Source organism: Barbus barbus (assembly GCF_936440315.1).
Source record: "Barbus barbus genome assembly, chromosome: 23".
NCBI lineage: Eukaryota > Metazoa > Chordata > Actinopteri > Cypriniformes > Cyprinidae > Barbus > Barbus barbus.
This window is the reverse complement of record NC_136751.1, coordinates 22,518,293-22,537,847: the sequence shown is the minus strand read 5'-3', so window position 1 is coordinate 22,537,847 and position 19,555 is coordinate 22,518,293. Positions and strand designations below refer to the sequence as shown.

Genomic DNA, 19,555 nt, shown 5'->3' with positions numbered 1-19,555 from the left:
AAGTGCTGATAAAAACATCACCATAATTCATAAGGAATCCTCACAACTCCAGTCCATCATTGAACATCTTGTCAAGTAGAAAAAAAGGCATGTTTGTTTGAAACAAATCTATAGCCTAGTTTGGACATAGAACTTTAAACAGTTGCTTCCAGCTGAAATACAAGTCAAATTACTTGTAAATTAACGTGATGTTTTTATCATCTGTTTGGACTCTTATTCTCAAATAATTCTCAAAATCTGTTCCAATAAAGAAACAAACTCATCTACATCTTGGAAGGCCTGAGAGTGAGTACATTTTAAGCAAAATTTCATGTTTTTCAACAGAAATTCATGAACAATGAAAAAAGTAAGGGGTAAATGTTGATAATAGTATCGTCCGCTATATGGCCAAAGGTATGTGGAAAGGCACCCATATGTGCTTGTTCAACAGCACTTTCAAACCCTTGTTAATAGGGGGCTAGTCTTCCATACCAATTTCATTCTTCTGCATTGGCTTTCTAGATAATAGAACATGAAGGGATCAGATGACTAGGATATTGTGCATCTGAAACAGAAAAGACCTTTGCCAAACTGTAATTTGTTGTCATTGCATGCCATACCATTAGGATTTTTCACTGGATATCACTGGAATTAAAGGGAGAGTTCACCCACAACTAAACAAAATTTAGCATGATTAAGCTGCAGAACATATTATTCTATTGCCTGACTTTATCGATATAATTAAACTGAACATTATCCAGATTTATTTTATGCATACTGTAATTGTTTTTTATGTTTATTTGCATTCATATGAGACATTAACCTATGACGCGCATGGATCACATAGCTGTATATGAATGGCAAAAGTATTTCAAGTAGCTAACTTTTTTAGACGGGCCTCAAATTAATGAACAAAAAGACCCAGACCCAAACAGCCACCTCTTTTCTGGTTCTTCACAATATCGGTTTCCTTGTTGTGTAGTGAATGTTTTACTTGCAGCATATTAAAGGAAACCAAAAATCATGAAGGGGTTTTCTCCTTAAAAATTTATTTCCTTCTTCCTTGTAACATATTTACAGTTACATGTTTATTCTTTGCATGTAGTCAGCTGGGTTCAGGACTTTGTGTAGGTCAGCTTTATTTCTCACCACACACCATTTTAGTTATGCATGTGCTAGAGCGCTGTCACACAAAAGGGCCAAAACTACTTTTTAAAGGTGAAAGAACAGAATTCCCTACAATGTAACTATATAGTGCACAGCATTATGATTTTTCTTCCCTGGAATTATGTCCATTATTAGTGTAATCTGTAAATTAGAAGGGATTACCCACATTTGTTTAACCACATAATGTATCTGGTGAGTTACTGTATATTTGAGGAAACCCTTTTCATTATCAAAGGAAGTGGGAAATTAAACTGAACTCGGACAGTTAGATGATTGCTGTGTAAAGATAAAGTGGAATTAAATGAAAATATAAAGCTGATTAGCACCACTTTACATAGAAGCCATTTTGAATAATGGTGTAGTGCTCCCTCCCATCTAGTTAAAAGGCGCTTGTCTGTTTTACAGATGATTAGTCAAATGTTTTTGCTGCTCTGCAAGCATCAATATGGAACAGAAACAGAGACATGAATTCAGGTACTTAAAAACTTTTTTTATAATACCCTAATTTAAAGATTGTTTAATTTCCTTAGTTTTATTTTTTTTAAAAAAAGTACTTATTTTTGTTAACATTCAATAAGAATATATATTAAATTGATGCGTTTGTATGTTACTTAATTGTACATTTTTAATGTTCTATTTTCCTGAAATTTTATTGGTTTTTGAAAAAGAATTATTTTCTGCATTTAACATTTATTCATCATATGTCTCTGTGTGTGTGTGTGTGTGTGTGTGTGTGTTATTATATGCTATAATAATATGCTATTTCCTTATTTTCTTCCAAAACAGGCCATCTTGGGATTTGTGCAGAGAAGTGCCATACATTCAAGATGAGCAGATGCCAAAGAAACGAGTGCGGTGTTTGAAATGGTTCTCGTGTGCCATTGTTGGCATGCTAGTCTTCGTGCTTGCACTTCTCAGTAAAGTGAGCTGCTTTACTATATCATTGGCTAATCATTTTATGGATGATGGGATAACATTTAACTTATTTATTGAATATTACACAAAATGTTAGACTGAAGATCTTTTTTGTGTTTACAGACATCATTTCTTCTTTTGATAACATTTGGGAACAATCAAACTGTGATTATATGCTCAGAACAAAAACCGACCGCCCTACTTGGGATTGGCTTTGTTCTGGTTGGGCCAAGTGTTCTCCTTCTGCTAAAGAGCACATGGAAGTTCATTTTCAAGAGTGCAACCATGCCCTCGAAAAAAACTCTTTTTTGGGTAAGCAAAGTTTTTAATTTTTTTTTTTGTTTTGTTTTTTTGTTTTTAGAAGTTGTAACTAAAGATTATTTTTTTCTGCTTTTTAACTCGATGTGTTACTTGCTATCTTTGAAAATGTTTGTGATATCTACTACCAAGTGCTGAGTGAAAATAGTTTTTACACCATTTTTTAACACTTTGGAATACTGTTCCATCATTAATGAATAACTACACAAGAACACGTCACAAATCTGGTCTGTGGACTTCTGTTTACTCACCACCAGAGGTCACTCCTCCATCACATTGACTCTTGCACCCATAGACTGTAAAAAAACTACTGTTGCACTTCACCCACAAACTACAATTCCCATCATCCATTGCACTGATGACACATATACAGCTGATTGCACTAATCACGCTCACACCTGAGAACTTTCACACAATCACACACCCTACTTAAACCATGGACTTCCTCTTCCTCTTGGCCGAGTATTGTATTGCGTTTATCACTCCCCTAGTGTTAGCTGCCTTACCGAGCCATTCTGTGTTTTTCTGTTTAGTTCCAGTATTGTTCTGCATTTATAACTCTCCTAGTTTTAGCTGCCATACAGAACACACTTTGTTGTCATAGTCTTGCCTTGTGTGTTTTGATTCTTGCCCGTGTTTCCTGGATTTACCCTTTGCCTTGCCGTTTGGACTCTGTTTGTTCCTCTCTTGGACTACTGCTCGTATACCTTATCTCTCTGCCTTGCCCTGTTGGATATTGTTTGCCGATCGTCGACTCTCGCTAGCCCTAGGATTGCTCTGTGTCTTGCCCGTACCATACCTGTTTGCCTTGGTTTGATCCTGCCTGTTTATTGACTGTTTATAAATAAAAGCTTGCACTTGGATCCGCACGTCTCACGTCTTGTTCGCCCCGTTACAACATGAGTAACGCAATATTAGCACTCTAGTAACTACTAGTAACTTAACAAGAAGCTCTGATTAATGAGTTAGTAAGTAATAGTGCTTAGTTGAATGTGGTAGTTCACTATTAGCTAATAAGTAACAATTTTTTCATACCTCCTTAAGAACTACTAAGAACTACTGTATACAGGTTCATAATATGAATAATACATAATGTATAATTAATTCTAAAGTAAAGGTCATGGTAACCCACTAGTAATGATTGAAATCATTGTAAGCTTTTGAGAGTGTTGTGAAGCATTAGATAGTAATTATTCAGGGGTTACTTCATCCTTCTAAAGGATTTACAAATTTTTTGGATCAGTATTCTAAAGTGAAGATCGTGATAACTCCCTAGTAATTACTGAAGAGATTGTAAACTTTTAAGGTTTTTGTAAGGTCCTGGTTAGTAATCCATTTTGCTAGATTTGGTAACACTTAAATCATTACTAGTGGGTTACCGTGATCTTCACTTTAGAATACTGATCCAAATAATTAGTACTTTCTTCAGAAGGATGTAGTAACACTTGAGCCATTACGATCCAAAACCTTACATGTATCTCAAAAGCTTTAAATCACGTCAGTCAATATTAGGGAGTTATGATGCTTTTCACTTTAGAATACTGATCCAAGTAGTTAGTAGTTCCTTTAGAAGAATTGGATAATTCTTGAGTCATTACTAGTGGGTTTCCATGATTAGAATTAATTATACATTAAGCATAATTCACATTAATTATGAACCTGTATACAGTAGTTCTTAGTAGTTCTCCAGGATATATATAAAAAATAGTAGTTATTGATTAGCTAATAGTGAACTACCAGTTTCAACTGAGCGCTATTACTTACTAAATCAATAATCATAGTTTTTTGTTAGGTAATAGTAGTTACTACAATGTTAATAGTGCATTAGTGACTTGATCCTGTGGAGTTATTAATTAACAAAGGAGCAGTGTTCTAAAGTGTTACCGCATAGAATCTAATTATAATGGCCATAACTTTTCTGACTTTGATTTGACCTTTCTTCCAGGTTCTGTGTGTTGAGTTCCTGGTAGCACTGGGAACAGCAGTTCTAACAATAGTAGCCATGCCACACTTTGACATTGTCACCAATGTGATGATCCTAAACAGCGTGAGCATCCTGTCCGCAGTGTTCCAGGTGGTCGCCGAGTGCCTTGCCAAAGAGAGAAAGAGGCTTATAATGCTCCCCGTATGCTCCATCTTCTTAATCGTCACAGGTTACGTGCTCTTTGCGATCAATTATTTGTTATTCGAAAGTTCCTTAGAGATAAATATATCAATTGGCCTTGCCATCATTGGGACCATCTGTGTTTCTGTGAACTGGTGGGAGAACTACAGCACGCTCTTTGCTGTATCATTTCTAGACGACATTTCCAGAGACATCGCTCAGTCCCGTAACGTGGTCTGCATCATCTCCAGTTTGACGAGAATCCTGGTTACGTCAGCTGTGGTGGGAGCTTATGTTCCTCTGTCAGGTAGAGAATGGAAATCGGTCAAACTTGTCTTTGAAACAGTCATCGTTTCATTGGTGGTGATCCAGATTGCATCCTCTGCCTTGTGCCGCTGGTTTGTGGTTGTGGCTTGTAAGATGCACGCCCTGCACCGCAGCTTCGTCCTGCCCATGTACCTGGCCTCGATCACAGTTTTGGCAGTGTTTTTGATTCCAACTGCAGTCAGGCTCCCAGACTCAAATCAAACTTCTACCTTGTTTGAGACCTTTCAGGCGAAATCCAGTTACAAATGGCTGCATTTGATGTTGACGGATGCTATAAGAACTCTGAAAACCAGGGACATTGTGGTTAACGAGAAGATAGGAGGACTGGCCTGTTTGGGCTGCTCTGCTCTGAGCTGGTGGCTGGGACTCATGCTCAGTACAGTTTACATCTGGTTCCTGAAGATCCATCGAATAGAAAGAACCCAAGATCTGTTTGTTCGACGCATGTATGAAGGAGCATTTCTAGAACAGTCCATGTTGCTAAATACCCGTTTTGAAATCAGAAAGAGAATCAAGGAGAAAAAGTGGTAAGTGATTTTATTTTAAGTATGGTTACATATATATATCATTAATATATCAGCCAATATTAAATATTTTTATTTATCCATAACAAAATTTAATATTTAATGTTGAATGGTATTTTTTTACATTTATATTTTTATCTTATATATTATATAATTTACATATATAAAATGTATAAACCTAAATGTAAAATAACCATTTATTACCATCTATATTTCTTTGTCATCATCTAAATCTCACTTAAAGTCTTTAAACACTCTTTTAAACACTAATAATAATACATCTTGGTTACATATGTTGGTTATTAACTGGATAACATGATTATGTTGTTATTGGTATGAGTTATTCTTTTATTATTATTATCAGTGCATCCCTTTAAATCAACCCTTCTAAGTTAAAGCATTGTACACAGTAAATGTGTTCCTATTAAAAATGACAAATGAGATCTGTTTGATGTTATAGTTCTTTCTCCAAGTCATTAGTAAGATTAGAAGGAGAGCAAAATCCCCCACTTCTTAGAGTTTTCATCTGAGAAAGAGACCCCTGTATTTTCACATATATCTCCTCTGGAGTTTAAAAAGCATTCAACATCTAAATCTGTGCTCACATTTACCAAAATACCTGCAATTAAAATAAGTCTGCAATAAAGCCCTGTTTCAAAATGATCTCATCCGATTCTTCCAAAAACTATATCTGAGAACTTCAAGTCTGTTAAACAATGAAAGACCAAACTTTTCTTTGGATTTCTTAACATGGAATGACTTCATAAATATTTAAAATGTTCTCCTCAGTGCAAAAGAAACCATCAGAGTGTTTCTGTGTGCAACAATGTGGCACGAGACCCACGATGAAATGATGAAGATAATCATCTCTATGTTCAGGTAAACAGACTACACTTACTCAACTTCTAAAAAGTTTAATTGAATTTTAATTGCAAAATTCTTTTACTACCAGGCTCGATAAATACAGGCCCAAGACCAAGGAACATAGTGATGTCGAGTTTGAATTCCATATTTATTTTGATGATGCTTTCAAGGATGTTGATAATGGAAGGCATGCAAATGAATATGCTGAAATACTTGTTGATGTAATTAAAGAAGTTTACACGTAAGAATCCTCCTTCGTTATATCTGTTTATGTGCTCTGAGAACTTATGTGCAAGACTAATCTACTAATACTTCACATACATTAGCATTTTCATGGAAGAGGATCAATGCACATTCAAACAGAAGGCAGCACTACCACGCCAGAAGATCATAAACACCCCTTATGGGGGTCGGCTGGAATACACCCTCCCTAAAGGCAATTTGATGATGGTTCACCTCAAAGACAAGACACTTATCCGTCACAAAAAAAGATGGTCGCAGGTAAGATTCATGAAAAATCCAGTTAAAAAACAGATACATATATATATTTTTTTATACCCACAACTTCACTAATCATCTGTGTTCGCAGATAATGTACTTGTATTACATTCTTGGCTGGAGACTAAACAGACAGTACTTCAAAAAGCTTAAGGCAGGTGAAGAACTGGATTACCTTGATGAGAAATTGAAGGTTAGTAGCTTATTATTAGACTTTCTACAGATTAATTTTCTACAGATTAATACAATATCAGCAGAATTTTTGACTACAGTGTGTTTTTTTTTCAATGCTCCTTAGAAAGACAGTGAGAACACATACATCTTGGCCCTGGATGGGGACACTGATTTCCAGCCGTCAGCAGTCATGCTGTTAATCGACAGACTTAAACTCTACCCAGAGGTTGGAGCTGCCTGTGGCAGGATTCATCCCACGGGCACAGGTTGGATATATTATAGCTACATCATGTGGCTTTTGGTCCTGTAGCAGTTAAAAATAAAACTGCATTCATCTCGCAGAATAACAATGTTTTGGTTGTACGTTGGATCTGCTCGAATAAATGTGGTCGTTCGTGGCACCAGAGTACACATGGAAATCTAAAAAGATGTCATCTAAGCAGGTGCCATTGTGTTTTGATTTACTGGAAACTTTGATGTTTTTAAATCAAAACACAAGGATTGTTGATGGACCAACTGATGGACCCTTCTCATGTGCTCTATGAAGGATGCGAACCACTTAGGTCGGTGTTACCGCTTTCCAAGGTTCAGATACAACTGCTATAAGAATTTTATTCCTTTGGCTACAAGATTTTTTAAAATCTAATGTAAAAGACATAAGCACATGATTGGTCTTAATGCAGGTATTTTTTACGCGGTCTATCTGTATTGGCCAAATCAAATTTCCCTTAAGAAATCGCTAAATGACGTAACAAAAGTTTACATTACAAGTCATTAACACTGGACGTTAAGACTGTTAGTCTGATAAGGTCAAATATTACAATTAACTTATGCTGATGCTAGAGAGCTGAATGACTATTTATCATTTCAATTAAATATATTACCTGTTAAGCAAGAAAAAACATTTCTGGGTTGCTTTTGAATCCTTTCAAATCTCAGAGCTCTCGCCACATCTGAAAAGTCAAGCCAATGTTGATTCTGGTTTTATTATGGAATCGGGTGACGCTTTCCCTTTTTGCGTGTAGATGCTGCTTTGTTAGCATGTTTTTGTTTTTGTAAATGGTTTGAAAGATGGATTTTTTTTCACTTTATCATTAATAACATTTTATTTAATTATTCATAAGAATAATTATTATAAATAATAATAATAAAATATTATTATTTATATTTATAAATATATTGCAATAAAAATATATATAATTTGAATTATTATTTAATTATTAAAAATAATAATAATTATTATTTTTTATATTGTATTCATAGCTCAGACAAAATCATGATTGGCTCTCGTTCATGATTGGCTCTTGTAAAATACACATTTTTTGGCAGGGTTCCCCTGATAAAAGTTACATTCCAGAGGCTAACTGTCATGTTATTTGGGTTGCTTCAACCTGCGGACATGAAAAACATCTTTTTCTTCTTTAGATGTTTGATGTCGATTGGCAAACCAGCTTATGAAAAACATCCCGCGGAAAGAATGTTAAAGTAGCCCAACTCCACAGGAAAACCACGGACTTGAGGCTGGTTTATACTTCTGGGTCGGACATATGCCATAGCCTCCACGCCATAGGCTGTGTGTCGGTTTTCATTTATACTTCTGAGTCGTTGTCCGAGTCGACGTGCAGTACACATGCAAACCGCTCGGGTGTGGTGACCCCTGCACTAGAGACTACTTATGCATAGATTTTAAGGGCGATGAATAGACTAATCAGATCATTTCTTCACTATAATTGAAGGGCCCATGGTGTGGTATCAGAAGTTTGAATATGCGGTAGGCCACTGGCTGCAAAAGACTGCAGAACACGTGTTCGGCTGTGTACTGTGCAGCCCTGGATGTTTCAGTCTTTTCAGAGGAGCTGCACTCATGGACGACAACGTCATGAAGAGATACACAACCAAAGCCAGTGAAGCCAGCCACTATGTCCAGTATGATCAAGGTCTGCTTGAAGCTAACCACTGACAAATTATATAAATTCAACTAAGACTAAAGTAATTCACCCTCTGTTGGTGTAATGTCAGGTGAGGACCGCTGGTTGTGCACTCTGCTGCTGCAGCAGGGCTGGAGGGTGGAGTATAACGCAGCATCTGATGCCTACACCAACGCTCCACAGGATTTTAAGGAGTTCTACAACCAGCGCAGACGCTGGGGACCCTCTACCATGGCCAACACCATCGACCTCTTGGGCTCAGGAGGACTGACCTCTCAGAGGAACAGCTCAATCTCAAAACTTTACATCTTGTACCAGATTATCAGCATGGCAGCTTCCATCCTGGGCCCTGCCACTATCTGTCTCATGATATCAGGTAAAGTTAGCAGTTTAGAAATATTTATTTGAATAAAAAAATAAATAAATATATATTTTGTGCTTGGATTTATTATTCTGTTTCAGCAGTATGGCATAAGGAAGATATGTTTTTACAGTTACATTTGACCAAAATATCTATTAAAGTGCTTTGTTTATATTGCAGGAAGCTTTGTGTTCATCTTGAATATGGATGAAAATATAGCCCTAGCTTTGGCCATAGTGCCCCCTTCTGTCTACCTCATCCTGTGCTTCAAACTGAAATCTGACACGCAGATTAAAATTGCAGCAATCATGAGTGTACTCTATGCATTTCTCATGGCAGGAACAATTCTCTCAATCATAGGTAATTTTTTTTGTCTTTAAGTATCTTTTAGTTTGATCTGCAGTTTTCTTTTCAGTGTCGTTTTCTTTTCCAGTTGGCACAGTAAGAGTTTTTGAAAAGAAACTAATACTTTTCTTTTGCAAGGATGCATTAAACTGATAAAAAAAAAGTGACAGTAAAGACATTTACATTATTAGAAAAAATCATCACTGGAGTAAATTACATTTTAAAACATTAAAATACATAAGACATTCTTTTAAATTGTAATGATATCTCAAAATATTACAGTTTTTACTATATTTTTGAACAAATAAATGCAGCCTTGCTGAGAATAAGAGAATCAAATATATATATTAAAAAAATCTTACTAAAACTTAGGAATGGTAGTGTACATTAGACTTAGGTGCATTAGAAAATCTTACCATTCCCAACCTTTTGAAAGTACAGTAGTGTATACTTTAGTCCATCAATATTTTTAGACTGCACATTTTTTCTAAAAGATAGCAATACGATCTAGCCTATATCTATAATACTTTCTCTTCTCTCGTCAACTCTCATAGGTGATTTAGTGAAGCAAAAGACTTTTCTGACCCCCAGTGGTCTGTTCCTCATCGGCATGGTGGTTTTGTACATCATCACGGCAGCGTTACACCCTCAGGAATTCTCACTGGTCATCTATGGATTGTTATACTTCCTATGCATTCCCAGTGGGTATCTACTCCTAGCTATTTACTCCATAGTCAACATGAACAATGTCACGTGGGGCACTCGTGAAACCGGCAGCCAGACTAAAACTACGGCAGTCGAAACCATCAAGAAAAAGGTCATGAATGCCACATGCTGCAAATGTCCATGCTTGGAATCTGAAGATCTGATTGAGAAGAAATTACCATCAGAAGAAATAACAAAAACTGAAAAACCACAAATTCCCTTGGAAACACAAAGGTAAAAACATGTCCACACAATAGGACAATTTAACACTGACACTTCAGTCCATCTGTGAGCATTTTATTTTGTATCTATTCTTACGTATAGGCGTGTTTTAATACTACAACTAAAACTAATACTGTATTCATATGTATTGTAGGGAACAGGAGTTCCAGCTTAGTCCTCATCAAAGTAAGTGTAACTTCTATAAATAGTATCATAATATTCTATGTAGACTTATTGAATTTGACTACCATTAAAACTCATATGTTTCATCCAAAAGCTTGGATTGAACATTTGCAGATGAAATCTTATGAATTTCCTTTGGATGAATCTGCACTGCCTTTGGTAAGTCTAACTAACAAAATATTTGAAATGAATATATACTGAACAAAATCATAAATGCAACACTTTTGTTTTTGCCCCCATTTTTCATGAGCTGAACTCAAAGATCTAAGACTTTTTCCATGCCCACAAAAGGCCTATTTATCTCAACTATTGTTCACAAATCTGCCTAAAGCCCGATTCGGACGGTAATTGTTTCTCATATGGACGTCTGTAAAAATTAATTTACATATCACCTCAGTGATAAAACTCATGGATTCGGATGGTGATTTATTCACAGTGGAGGAGTGAGTTCTGTGATCCTGCGAACCAGAGAACACGCTGCTTGCGTGGCCAGTCACGTGACTGTGTGCTGTAAATAAAATAAATTTTATTTACAAATTTATTCTTATTATTGTGTAAAATGTATTTTAAAATACTTATGTAAAATATATTCTTATTATTCCAAGCATATTTTATAATGTATAATCCTATTTATTATTTGATTATTTAAATCTCCTGTTTAAAAATACGTGCAATAGTTGTATATAATTATACGCGATATATATCTGTTTATAATACACATTTTAAAATTGTATTGCATACCTGCCGCTGCCATAATAAAGACTAGGGATGCACGATATGAAAAATTTTAACCGATACCGATAACCGATAATTAAGTCCTTCTCATGGCCGATGCTGATACCGATAAATTCATATTTTTATATTATAATTTTCATATAATCTGCAATTTGTGCACCCAGGAGAATACAAAATCTAAGATTCACTGATTAAACTGATATTTTATAGTTCTGGCTCTGGCCTAACTATAGCAAACATCAGTCCTGACTCTTCAAATGTTTTTTTTTTTTTGTGTAAGGCACCACGATACTTTGTAACAGAAATGGTTTAACAGAATTATGACAGAACTATGGTTTATCTGCAATTAACAACAAATTTATATTCAAATATTTCATGCATAAAGAAATTAATCTATTCAACGTTTTTAGTGCACGAGGATGAGACAGTTATATAGTCTTTAAGTCACATGTTTTCAAATACATTATAAAAAAAATGCATTGACATTTGTCAGCCTCGAAAAAAAATGAAAAACAAAAGTGCATGCTCAACAAAAATAAAGTGCATCCTCATACCAAGGTTGTTAAGTCGCAGCACCGTCCCTCACTGTCATTTAGATTTTTTTTAATAGTAATAAAAATCATTTAGTTCAGTTAGAGAACAGACACTACAATTAAAACTGAACGTGTCTGCTCAATGCAGCACACCAAACAAAGGACAGTCGCGCATCACAGATCAGATTTCATTTATCACCTGAGGAGAGTGAGTCGAGCTGACTGACAAGAGTGAGATGAAAAAGACAAGACGATGGCAGAAGAGTTTCAAAACTAAATGTAAAAGCACCTGTTTTAAAAATATTTTTGGATTTTGAAAAGCCTGTTGACCTGCCATTTATCTAAGGTGATATTGGAAGGTCTATTTATTTATTTATTTTTTAAACATTCGTTTCTCATTTAGCCTATTTGGTTCCACAGTATTTGCTGATTTTTATTTTATTTAAACTGTGATATTTTTCCCGTTATTTTACATCAAGGTGTATGCAGTCCGTGCCTCAAAACTTTCCATCTCACTAATAAACGCTCTACGTTTTATAATTATTTGTTCCTCAGTCTTTACTGATTTTCAGTTTTGTATAGGCCTACCATGCATATTTAAAATTTGTAAGTTATCTGTTATTTTATATTAGGCATATAGCATGGTGTATTTTTATTCGTTTTGTTAATAAAAGTTAGCTATATTCTATGTTGTATTTTGTTGTAATTGATGCCGAATTGCCGTTAATTTAAAAGTGAAAATAAAATACGCACGGCGCTTTTACAAGCTATTTAAGCAAAGGAAAGTGAGAAAACTCAAACGAACTAAAAAACAAACAACTGCTTGACGCCGAATTGCCACTAATTTGAAAGTGAAAATAAAATGCGCACAGAGCTTACAAGCTATTTAAAACCAAAGGAAAGTGAGGAAAAGAGTGAAGACTCAAACAACTTACACCCCCATCCACCGAGGTGATACCGGTAAGGTGTTGACACACGTCGATTAACTAGTGGGAAAATTTCCTCACTGTCACAACCCTACTTGATGCCTTTTTTCCTCCTTTCGGAATCCTTGCTGAACATGGGTTGGAAATAGCAATGGCATTGTCCTCCTCTGCCACCAAGAAAAACTTCCAGTCCGGCGAAGACATGTTCGCAAATGATGACGTAATGAGCACAACACATGCTGAGAGTCACTGCAGTTTGAAGCTGCAATCGATTTACCACTGATTGAATCGATTTCAATGATTGATTTACCAGCAAGCATACTTTATCGGATCTAGTTATCGGATTTAATTTATTTATCTTAGCAATAAAAATGACATAATTTTCTCTCATATGGGTCGATAATTTATCTGTCCGATAAATATCGTGCATCCCTAATAAAGACCCATTTCGAATGTTTACGTTATTTTCTTCTCTTTCTGCTCTCACTCGCTGTGGTGGAGCAGTTATGAAGTATTGTTCTTTTAAATACTTTCCAGCATTTCAGAAATAAATATGTATGCAAATTACAACGAAGTACAACAGTTACCATACGGTGTTCGGGAGTGTTCAAAAAGCTACCATCTTGGACACTAAAACTGTGTTTTTTAAATCTGTGTTAAGATCGATTCGGATGGTAATTGTTTCTCAGGGGGACACAAGTGATTTTCACCATATACAGGGGGTAGTTGGTGATTTAATTGCCGTCCGAATCAAGTACGTCTGTATTTTTCTCTCACCACCCCTGTGAAAATCCCCGGCCAAATTACCTACTGTTTTTTGACAAACACCTGGCTAAAACCAGACCATAACAATAACCTGATTACAATGAAAGAAATGATACCATAACACATTAGAATATACCAAAAAGACCAAATACAGAAAACAATCTTCATTTAAGAACCAAACAATAAACGAAATAAACAAACTCAAAAAGGGACTGTGACAGAGGAAAAGCTGATTGTCTATTGTACACCGCTATAAATTTTAATTACAATGTTTCTCAGTTTCACTTTACTCACGACCCGGGGAGAGTGGGGAGAACACCACAGAACAGTCCCACTGATCCTGCGAGAGTTAAACACGGTCAATAAAGTCAATTACAGAGAAAAGTGCACCGGCACAAGGCAACGGCCGATTACTCCAACCGATCCCGAGCAACGAGATGGTAATACCGAGGCCGCGGCACAAAGCCTCAGTATGGAAAAACCAATTGCGGCCACTGGAACTGCCAACCATCAAGTTTCCAATCACAGTTGAAAAACACAGAGCCAGACACCAAGCCCACTGCAACACCGCACGCGTAGGCTCACACCTATAATATAAAGGGAAGTCGTGACCTAATGGTTAGAAGGTTGGAGTCGTAATCCAAAGGTTGCTGGTTCGAGTCTCGGGCTGGCAGGAATTGTAGGTGGGGGGAGTGAATGTACAGCGAATGGTCGTGGATGAATGGCACAACAATGGGCCTCAGGATCTCGTCACGGTATCTCTGTGCATTCAAAATGCCATCACTAAAATGCGCCTGTTCGTTGTCCATAACATACGCCTGCCCATACCATAATCCCACTGCCACCATGGGCCACTCGATGAACGTTGACATAAGCAAACCGCTTACCCACACGACGCCATACATGCTGTCTGCCATCTGCCCTGTACAGTGAAAACCGGGATTCATCCGTGAAAAGAACACCTCTCCAAAGTGCCAGACGCCATCGAATGTGAGCATTTGCCCACTCAAGTCATTTACGATGACAAACTGCAGTCAGGTCGAGACCCCGATGAGCACGACGAGCATGCAGATGAGCTTCCCTGAGACGGTTTCTGGCAGTTTGAGCAGAAATTCTTTGGTTATGCAAATTGATTGTTGCAGCAGCTGTCCGGGTGGCTGGTCTCAGACGATCTTGGAGGTGAAGATGCTGGATGTGGAGGTCCTGGGCTGGTGAGGTTACACATGGTCTGTGGTTGTGAGGCTGGTTGGATGTACTTCCAAATTCTATGAAACACCTTTGGAGAAGGCTTATGATAGAGAAATTGACATTCAATTCACGGGCAACCACTCTGGTGGACATTCCTGCAGTCAGCATGCCAATTGCACACTCCCTCAAAACTTGCGACATCTGTGGCATTGTGCTGTGTGATAAAACTGCACATTTTAGAGTGGACTTTTATTGTGGCCAGCCTAAGGCACACCTATGTAATCATGCTGTCTAATCAGAATCTTGATATGCCACACCTGTGAGGTGGATGGATTATCTTGGCAAAGGAGAAGTGCTCACTAACACCGATTTAGACAGATTTGTGAACAATATTTGAGAGCAATAGGCCTTTTGTGTATATAGAAAAAGTCTTAGACCTTTGAGTTCAGCTCACGAAAAATAACTTGAGCCTTTTGTCGCTGCAGATGTCAACTGTATACTTTAAATGTTTTTGACCATGTCATGCATTTTATGAGTTGCTGATTGTATACTTTAAATGTTTTTGACCATGTCATGCATTTTATGAGTTGCTGATTAGATATTAAATATTATGTTTTAATTCCTAATTTTTTTCACATGTTGCAGGATGAAATCGATTTCTGGAGAGAACTGCAGAAGAAATATCTGGAACCTCTTAAAGAGAATAAAGAACAACAGGAAAAAATCGTTGATGAGCTAAGAGAACTTCGAAATAAGGTACGCAAAAGAAATATAGTATGTGGTCTTGTTCTAAAGTATTTGCTCTGGAACCGTAGAGATTTGTTTCCATGCTGTTTTGGCTTACTTTTCCATACAGGTTACATTTGCCTTTTTCTTCTGCAATGCACTTTGGCTGGTGGCAACTTTCTTCCTTCAGGCGATTGGAGACTCGGCCTCCATAAAGATCCCAAAACTCTATCCCAATGGGACTTATGACCCAACAGAAGTGTTTTCCCTAGATCCAATCGCACTGATGTTTCTACTGAGTTTTGCAGTACTGCTGTTAATGCAGTTTGTTGGAATGCTTTATCACAGGTAACTAAACATGCACACAAGAATCAAATCACAATTACTGATAAAGAGACGTTTTTTTTTTATGGATTATGTTCTTTTGTTTCAGAATCTACACATTAATACATTTTGTGGCATATACTGACACAGAAATTAAATCTTATAGAAAGCAGTCACATCGGTCACATCAGGTGAGCCAATGGATCACACACAAAATTATGACATTTTAAATGTTAGGTTTTTTTTTTTTTAATGAACTATGTCAATCATGTCGCACAGATCCTGGACTCAATCCACCAGCCTGAGACGTATGGGCCAGACACAGCTTCATGTTTTAAGAACCCATCTGTTAGGGCTATAACTTCAGTATAATGTTTTGCATTTAATAATTAATGTGGATAATAACAGTGCAAATAGAATGTTCTAAATATTTATTTAGTGTTTAAACCTGAATGCTCTGTTGTAGTGTAAAACATTGGGCCTGACAATTAATGAATTAATTACATGATATGCAAATTAATAATTAAACTAATCACAATCAATTACATAGTACTGAATATTAGCATTGAATATTATTGACATTACAAGAAATGGCCAATAATGTGTAGTTTGTTAGCCAATATATTTATTTCCATTCCATATACCATACCACTATATTTCTTTCTTTCCTTGGTTCTTTCTTTTGAAAAATTAACTGCACTAAATTAACATTATATTCAGTTATATAATTTTTTTTTATTTTATATTTCTTTGAGCACATTTACTGTAGAGTGCATTTAAATAAATTATATTGATTATAGGCTCTTTTGAAAATGTCTCTCATTGTGACTCAGGAAGTTTTAATGTTATTGAACAGAAGTTCAGTTTGTGTGAATACTTGTATACTTGCTTCTATATTGTTTTATGTGATGTAAAACAAGCATTATTCTATGAATCCTTGACTAGTATGAAACAAAACCCTTATAGATCACTTATATGCTAAAATAACAATAATAATAGTACAAATTGATAGCAAGAGCCTTTACGTGATAGTCACATGCTGAATTTGGCCAATCAATGACACTGCAAATAAGAACGTTAACCCAGGATTAACACACAATCTCATCTTGAACTGTATCAATTTATAGGGATGGTGAAGAACTATTGAGGATGTTGTCCGAATTTTGCGAGTGTAGTCACAACTTTGACTGATCTGTTGAACCCAAAGAGGCCTTTAAGTGGTCAGAAAGTCTGCCCTCGAAAATGATAAAGCTTTATTATCAAATGGGGAGCGAGATCAGGAAAGGTCCTAATGCTGGGATTCAATCTCGGGACGAGCATAGCCCAATGGTGCTATATGTCGACTCGCTGCCCACAAGACTATCGGCACTGACATGTCCTTTTAATTTCTTATTCTATGACTCCATCTAGTGGACAACTACAGCCTTCATCTATCAGTTTAGAGTGCTGATGGTTTGTAATTTGCTGTTAGGCCCCAGAGCATCATAAAATCATAAAACTAACCATGTTTCCTCTGAATGTCTTGTTCTTCATATGTAAAATATTTTGAAAAGTTTGGATAATACATTTTGAAGATATAAGACAATTCCTGTTTCCTTTTAATCCATTATTTTAGTAAATCACCATGGCAACACTGTTTGAGATATCCAAAAATAGTTTGCAAATTGAATTCCTAAAGTTTGGTGTGAATAATATGAATACAATTACAGAAGTATATAGGTAAGGGATAATCAACGGCTAGCAGTGCATTAAAGGATTTTAAATGCACGACGTGGAGGCAAAGAACCACCCTCCATGAAGTGCATTTAAAATCCTTTAATCCATCTAGTATCTAGGCTATTTTATTAATAAAAATTGCGGGGGAGCGTTGACAAACAAGTTTATGTTTGTGTGCAGCGCAATCGGCCATCTTCTTGTAAAAAAGCTGGGTGTAAGCCCCCACGTTGGGCTTTGCAACGTCCAGCTTTCCGATAAATATTACACCTGTTGCACCAACTAAAACTATGATCAGGTGCAACTACACCTGGCGTAGACGATGCGCATCCATGCTGACATATTCTCCCACAGTTATAGATATAGCGGATACGACGTTCACGCTGCAATGGCTACAACTATTAATAAAGAACTGAACTGCTCAAGACATCATAACAAGTGAAGCCACCGCGCCATGATTTCATCGAGTAAACATTTTCTAACAATCCACATTTTTATATAGTCTCCCTGTACATTCCCATAACAGATTTCTTCAAACAAATATTAAAAATTAAGGCGGCAGGTTAAGTAAAATATAATGAATGCAATACAATGCTTCTCTCTAGTTATTTTTTTCTAGCTGACTAACGAGATTATATGTACAATGAATGTCTTTCCCGAGGTAGCCAAATGTGACTTTACATGACAATGTGTGTTTTACTGACGTCTTTCTGTGGCTGGAAAACCACATTTATAGTTTGTATTTTGTGATAAAACTGACAGAATTTGAAAGCTGATACTTTTATTTCTGATTAAAAGCAACAAAGCACAAAACTTACTGTGATTATTGAATGGCAGGCATGCTACAAAGCTAATGAATTTAATTAAAGACGTGAAATATTTCCAAGCATACTGTCCTTCCAAGCAAGATGTGGAATGATAGGATATATTTCTTTTAATAATCCCAGATCATATGTAATATTTTACTGCATAATTACAAGCTGTACTTAAATGTTTTTTTACTAGTTCAATTACTGTCGACAGAGTGTTATAGTCAACACCGGGCTCCGCGATTGATATCGCTTATCCTGCCCGAAAAGACCATCAACATTACAGTTCACGTCTGCAATAATAATTAACTAACAGACATTAATCCTAAAAACTAATCATTTCCGAGCAAAGGAAATTATTTCCTTTTCAAGGGAACTTCGAACTGAGTCCTCTAGGGGTTGCTTTGGGGAACACCGTCAGAATGACCCGTGTCTGAAGCATACATACAAAAACACAACATGTTGGCCGGTGACAGCCTAAGACGTCACTACCGGCACAAACACAGTATAAAGGGGCGCCGGGAAAATACATCATCCTCTTCTTTGTCTTCAGTGATAGTTTAGTTTGAAGCGTGCATTCTACGGGTAAGAACTAATTTTTTACTCCTATCATTGCGAGCACTAGCAAGGCGTTTAAGAGGTGTGTGGATCAGTGCCCTCGTAATTTGACACCCGATGACATACATGATCTTTACATCTTTTTTTTGGGCGAGGAGCACGCACGCGATGTCCTTGAGGGGGCAATCTACGTTAACTGTGAGCGTTTTTCTATGAAAAAGCTCCGCTCTTGTCTGTCTCTTTTCGAGGAAGGAGGGGCAGCCGTCTACTTCCCGTGGTTTGGGACCCGCCACTGCCAAGGCACGGAGGAAAATGAGCTCGTGGGGCTCGCAGGCGGATCTGGCCGATGAGTTAGATGGGGCTTTCCTTCTCGTGCTTTTCGGCTGCGAACGAGGGTGAGCTGCTGATGATGCATTCTCTCTGACATCATCTGATCCAACAGCTAGTGCTCTGCTGGGTTCTGCCCAGGAAGAGCAGGAGATGTCTGAGGACAAAAAAGTTGAGACTGAGCCCTTTCAATCCTCCTGCCCTGCGTATGATGAGTTGTTAGAGGTTATGTAACGCACCACGGCGAGGTTTGACTTGCCGTGGAAGATGGTGGCGCTGCGGGGTCGTCTCGATGAGTGTTATCTCTCTGCCATAGCCCCCCAGCCCAAGCGAGCCT

The 19,555-nt window shown here is 36.9% G+C and overlaps 1 protein-coding gene across 1 annotated transcript; it reads left to right on the top strand.

The window, feature by feature from the left end:
* Nucleotides 1-383: 383 nt before the first annotated feature.
* Nucleotides 384-19,290, top strand: LOC306843034 (chitin synthase chs-1-like; the record flags this gene model as incomplete). Its single annotated transcript, XM_079374274.1, has 15 exons — nucleotides 384-393; nucleotides 2,243-2,373; nucleotides 4,325-5,334; nucleotides 6,124-6,213; nucleotides 6,287-6,439; nucleotides 6,525-6,699; nucleotides 6,788-6,889; nucleotides 6,995-7,136; nucleotides 8,607-8,807; nucleotides 8,890-9,174; nucleotides 9,340-9,519; nucleotides 10,059-10,321; nucleotides 15,407-15,517; nucleotides 15,618-15,835; nucleotides 19,140-19,290. 15 exons carry the CDS (start codon nucleotides 384-386, stop codon nucleotides 19,288-19,290), a joined length of 3,222 nt encoding a protein of 1,073 aa, XP_079230400.1.
* Between the last annotated feature and the right edge of the window lie 265 nt (nucleotides 19,291-19,555).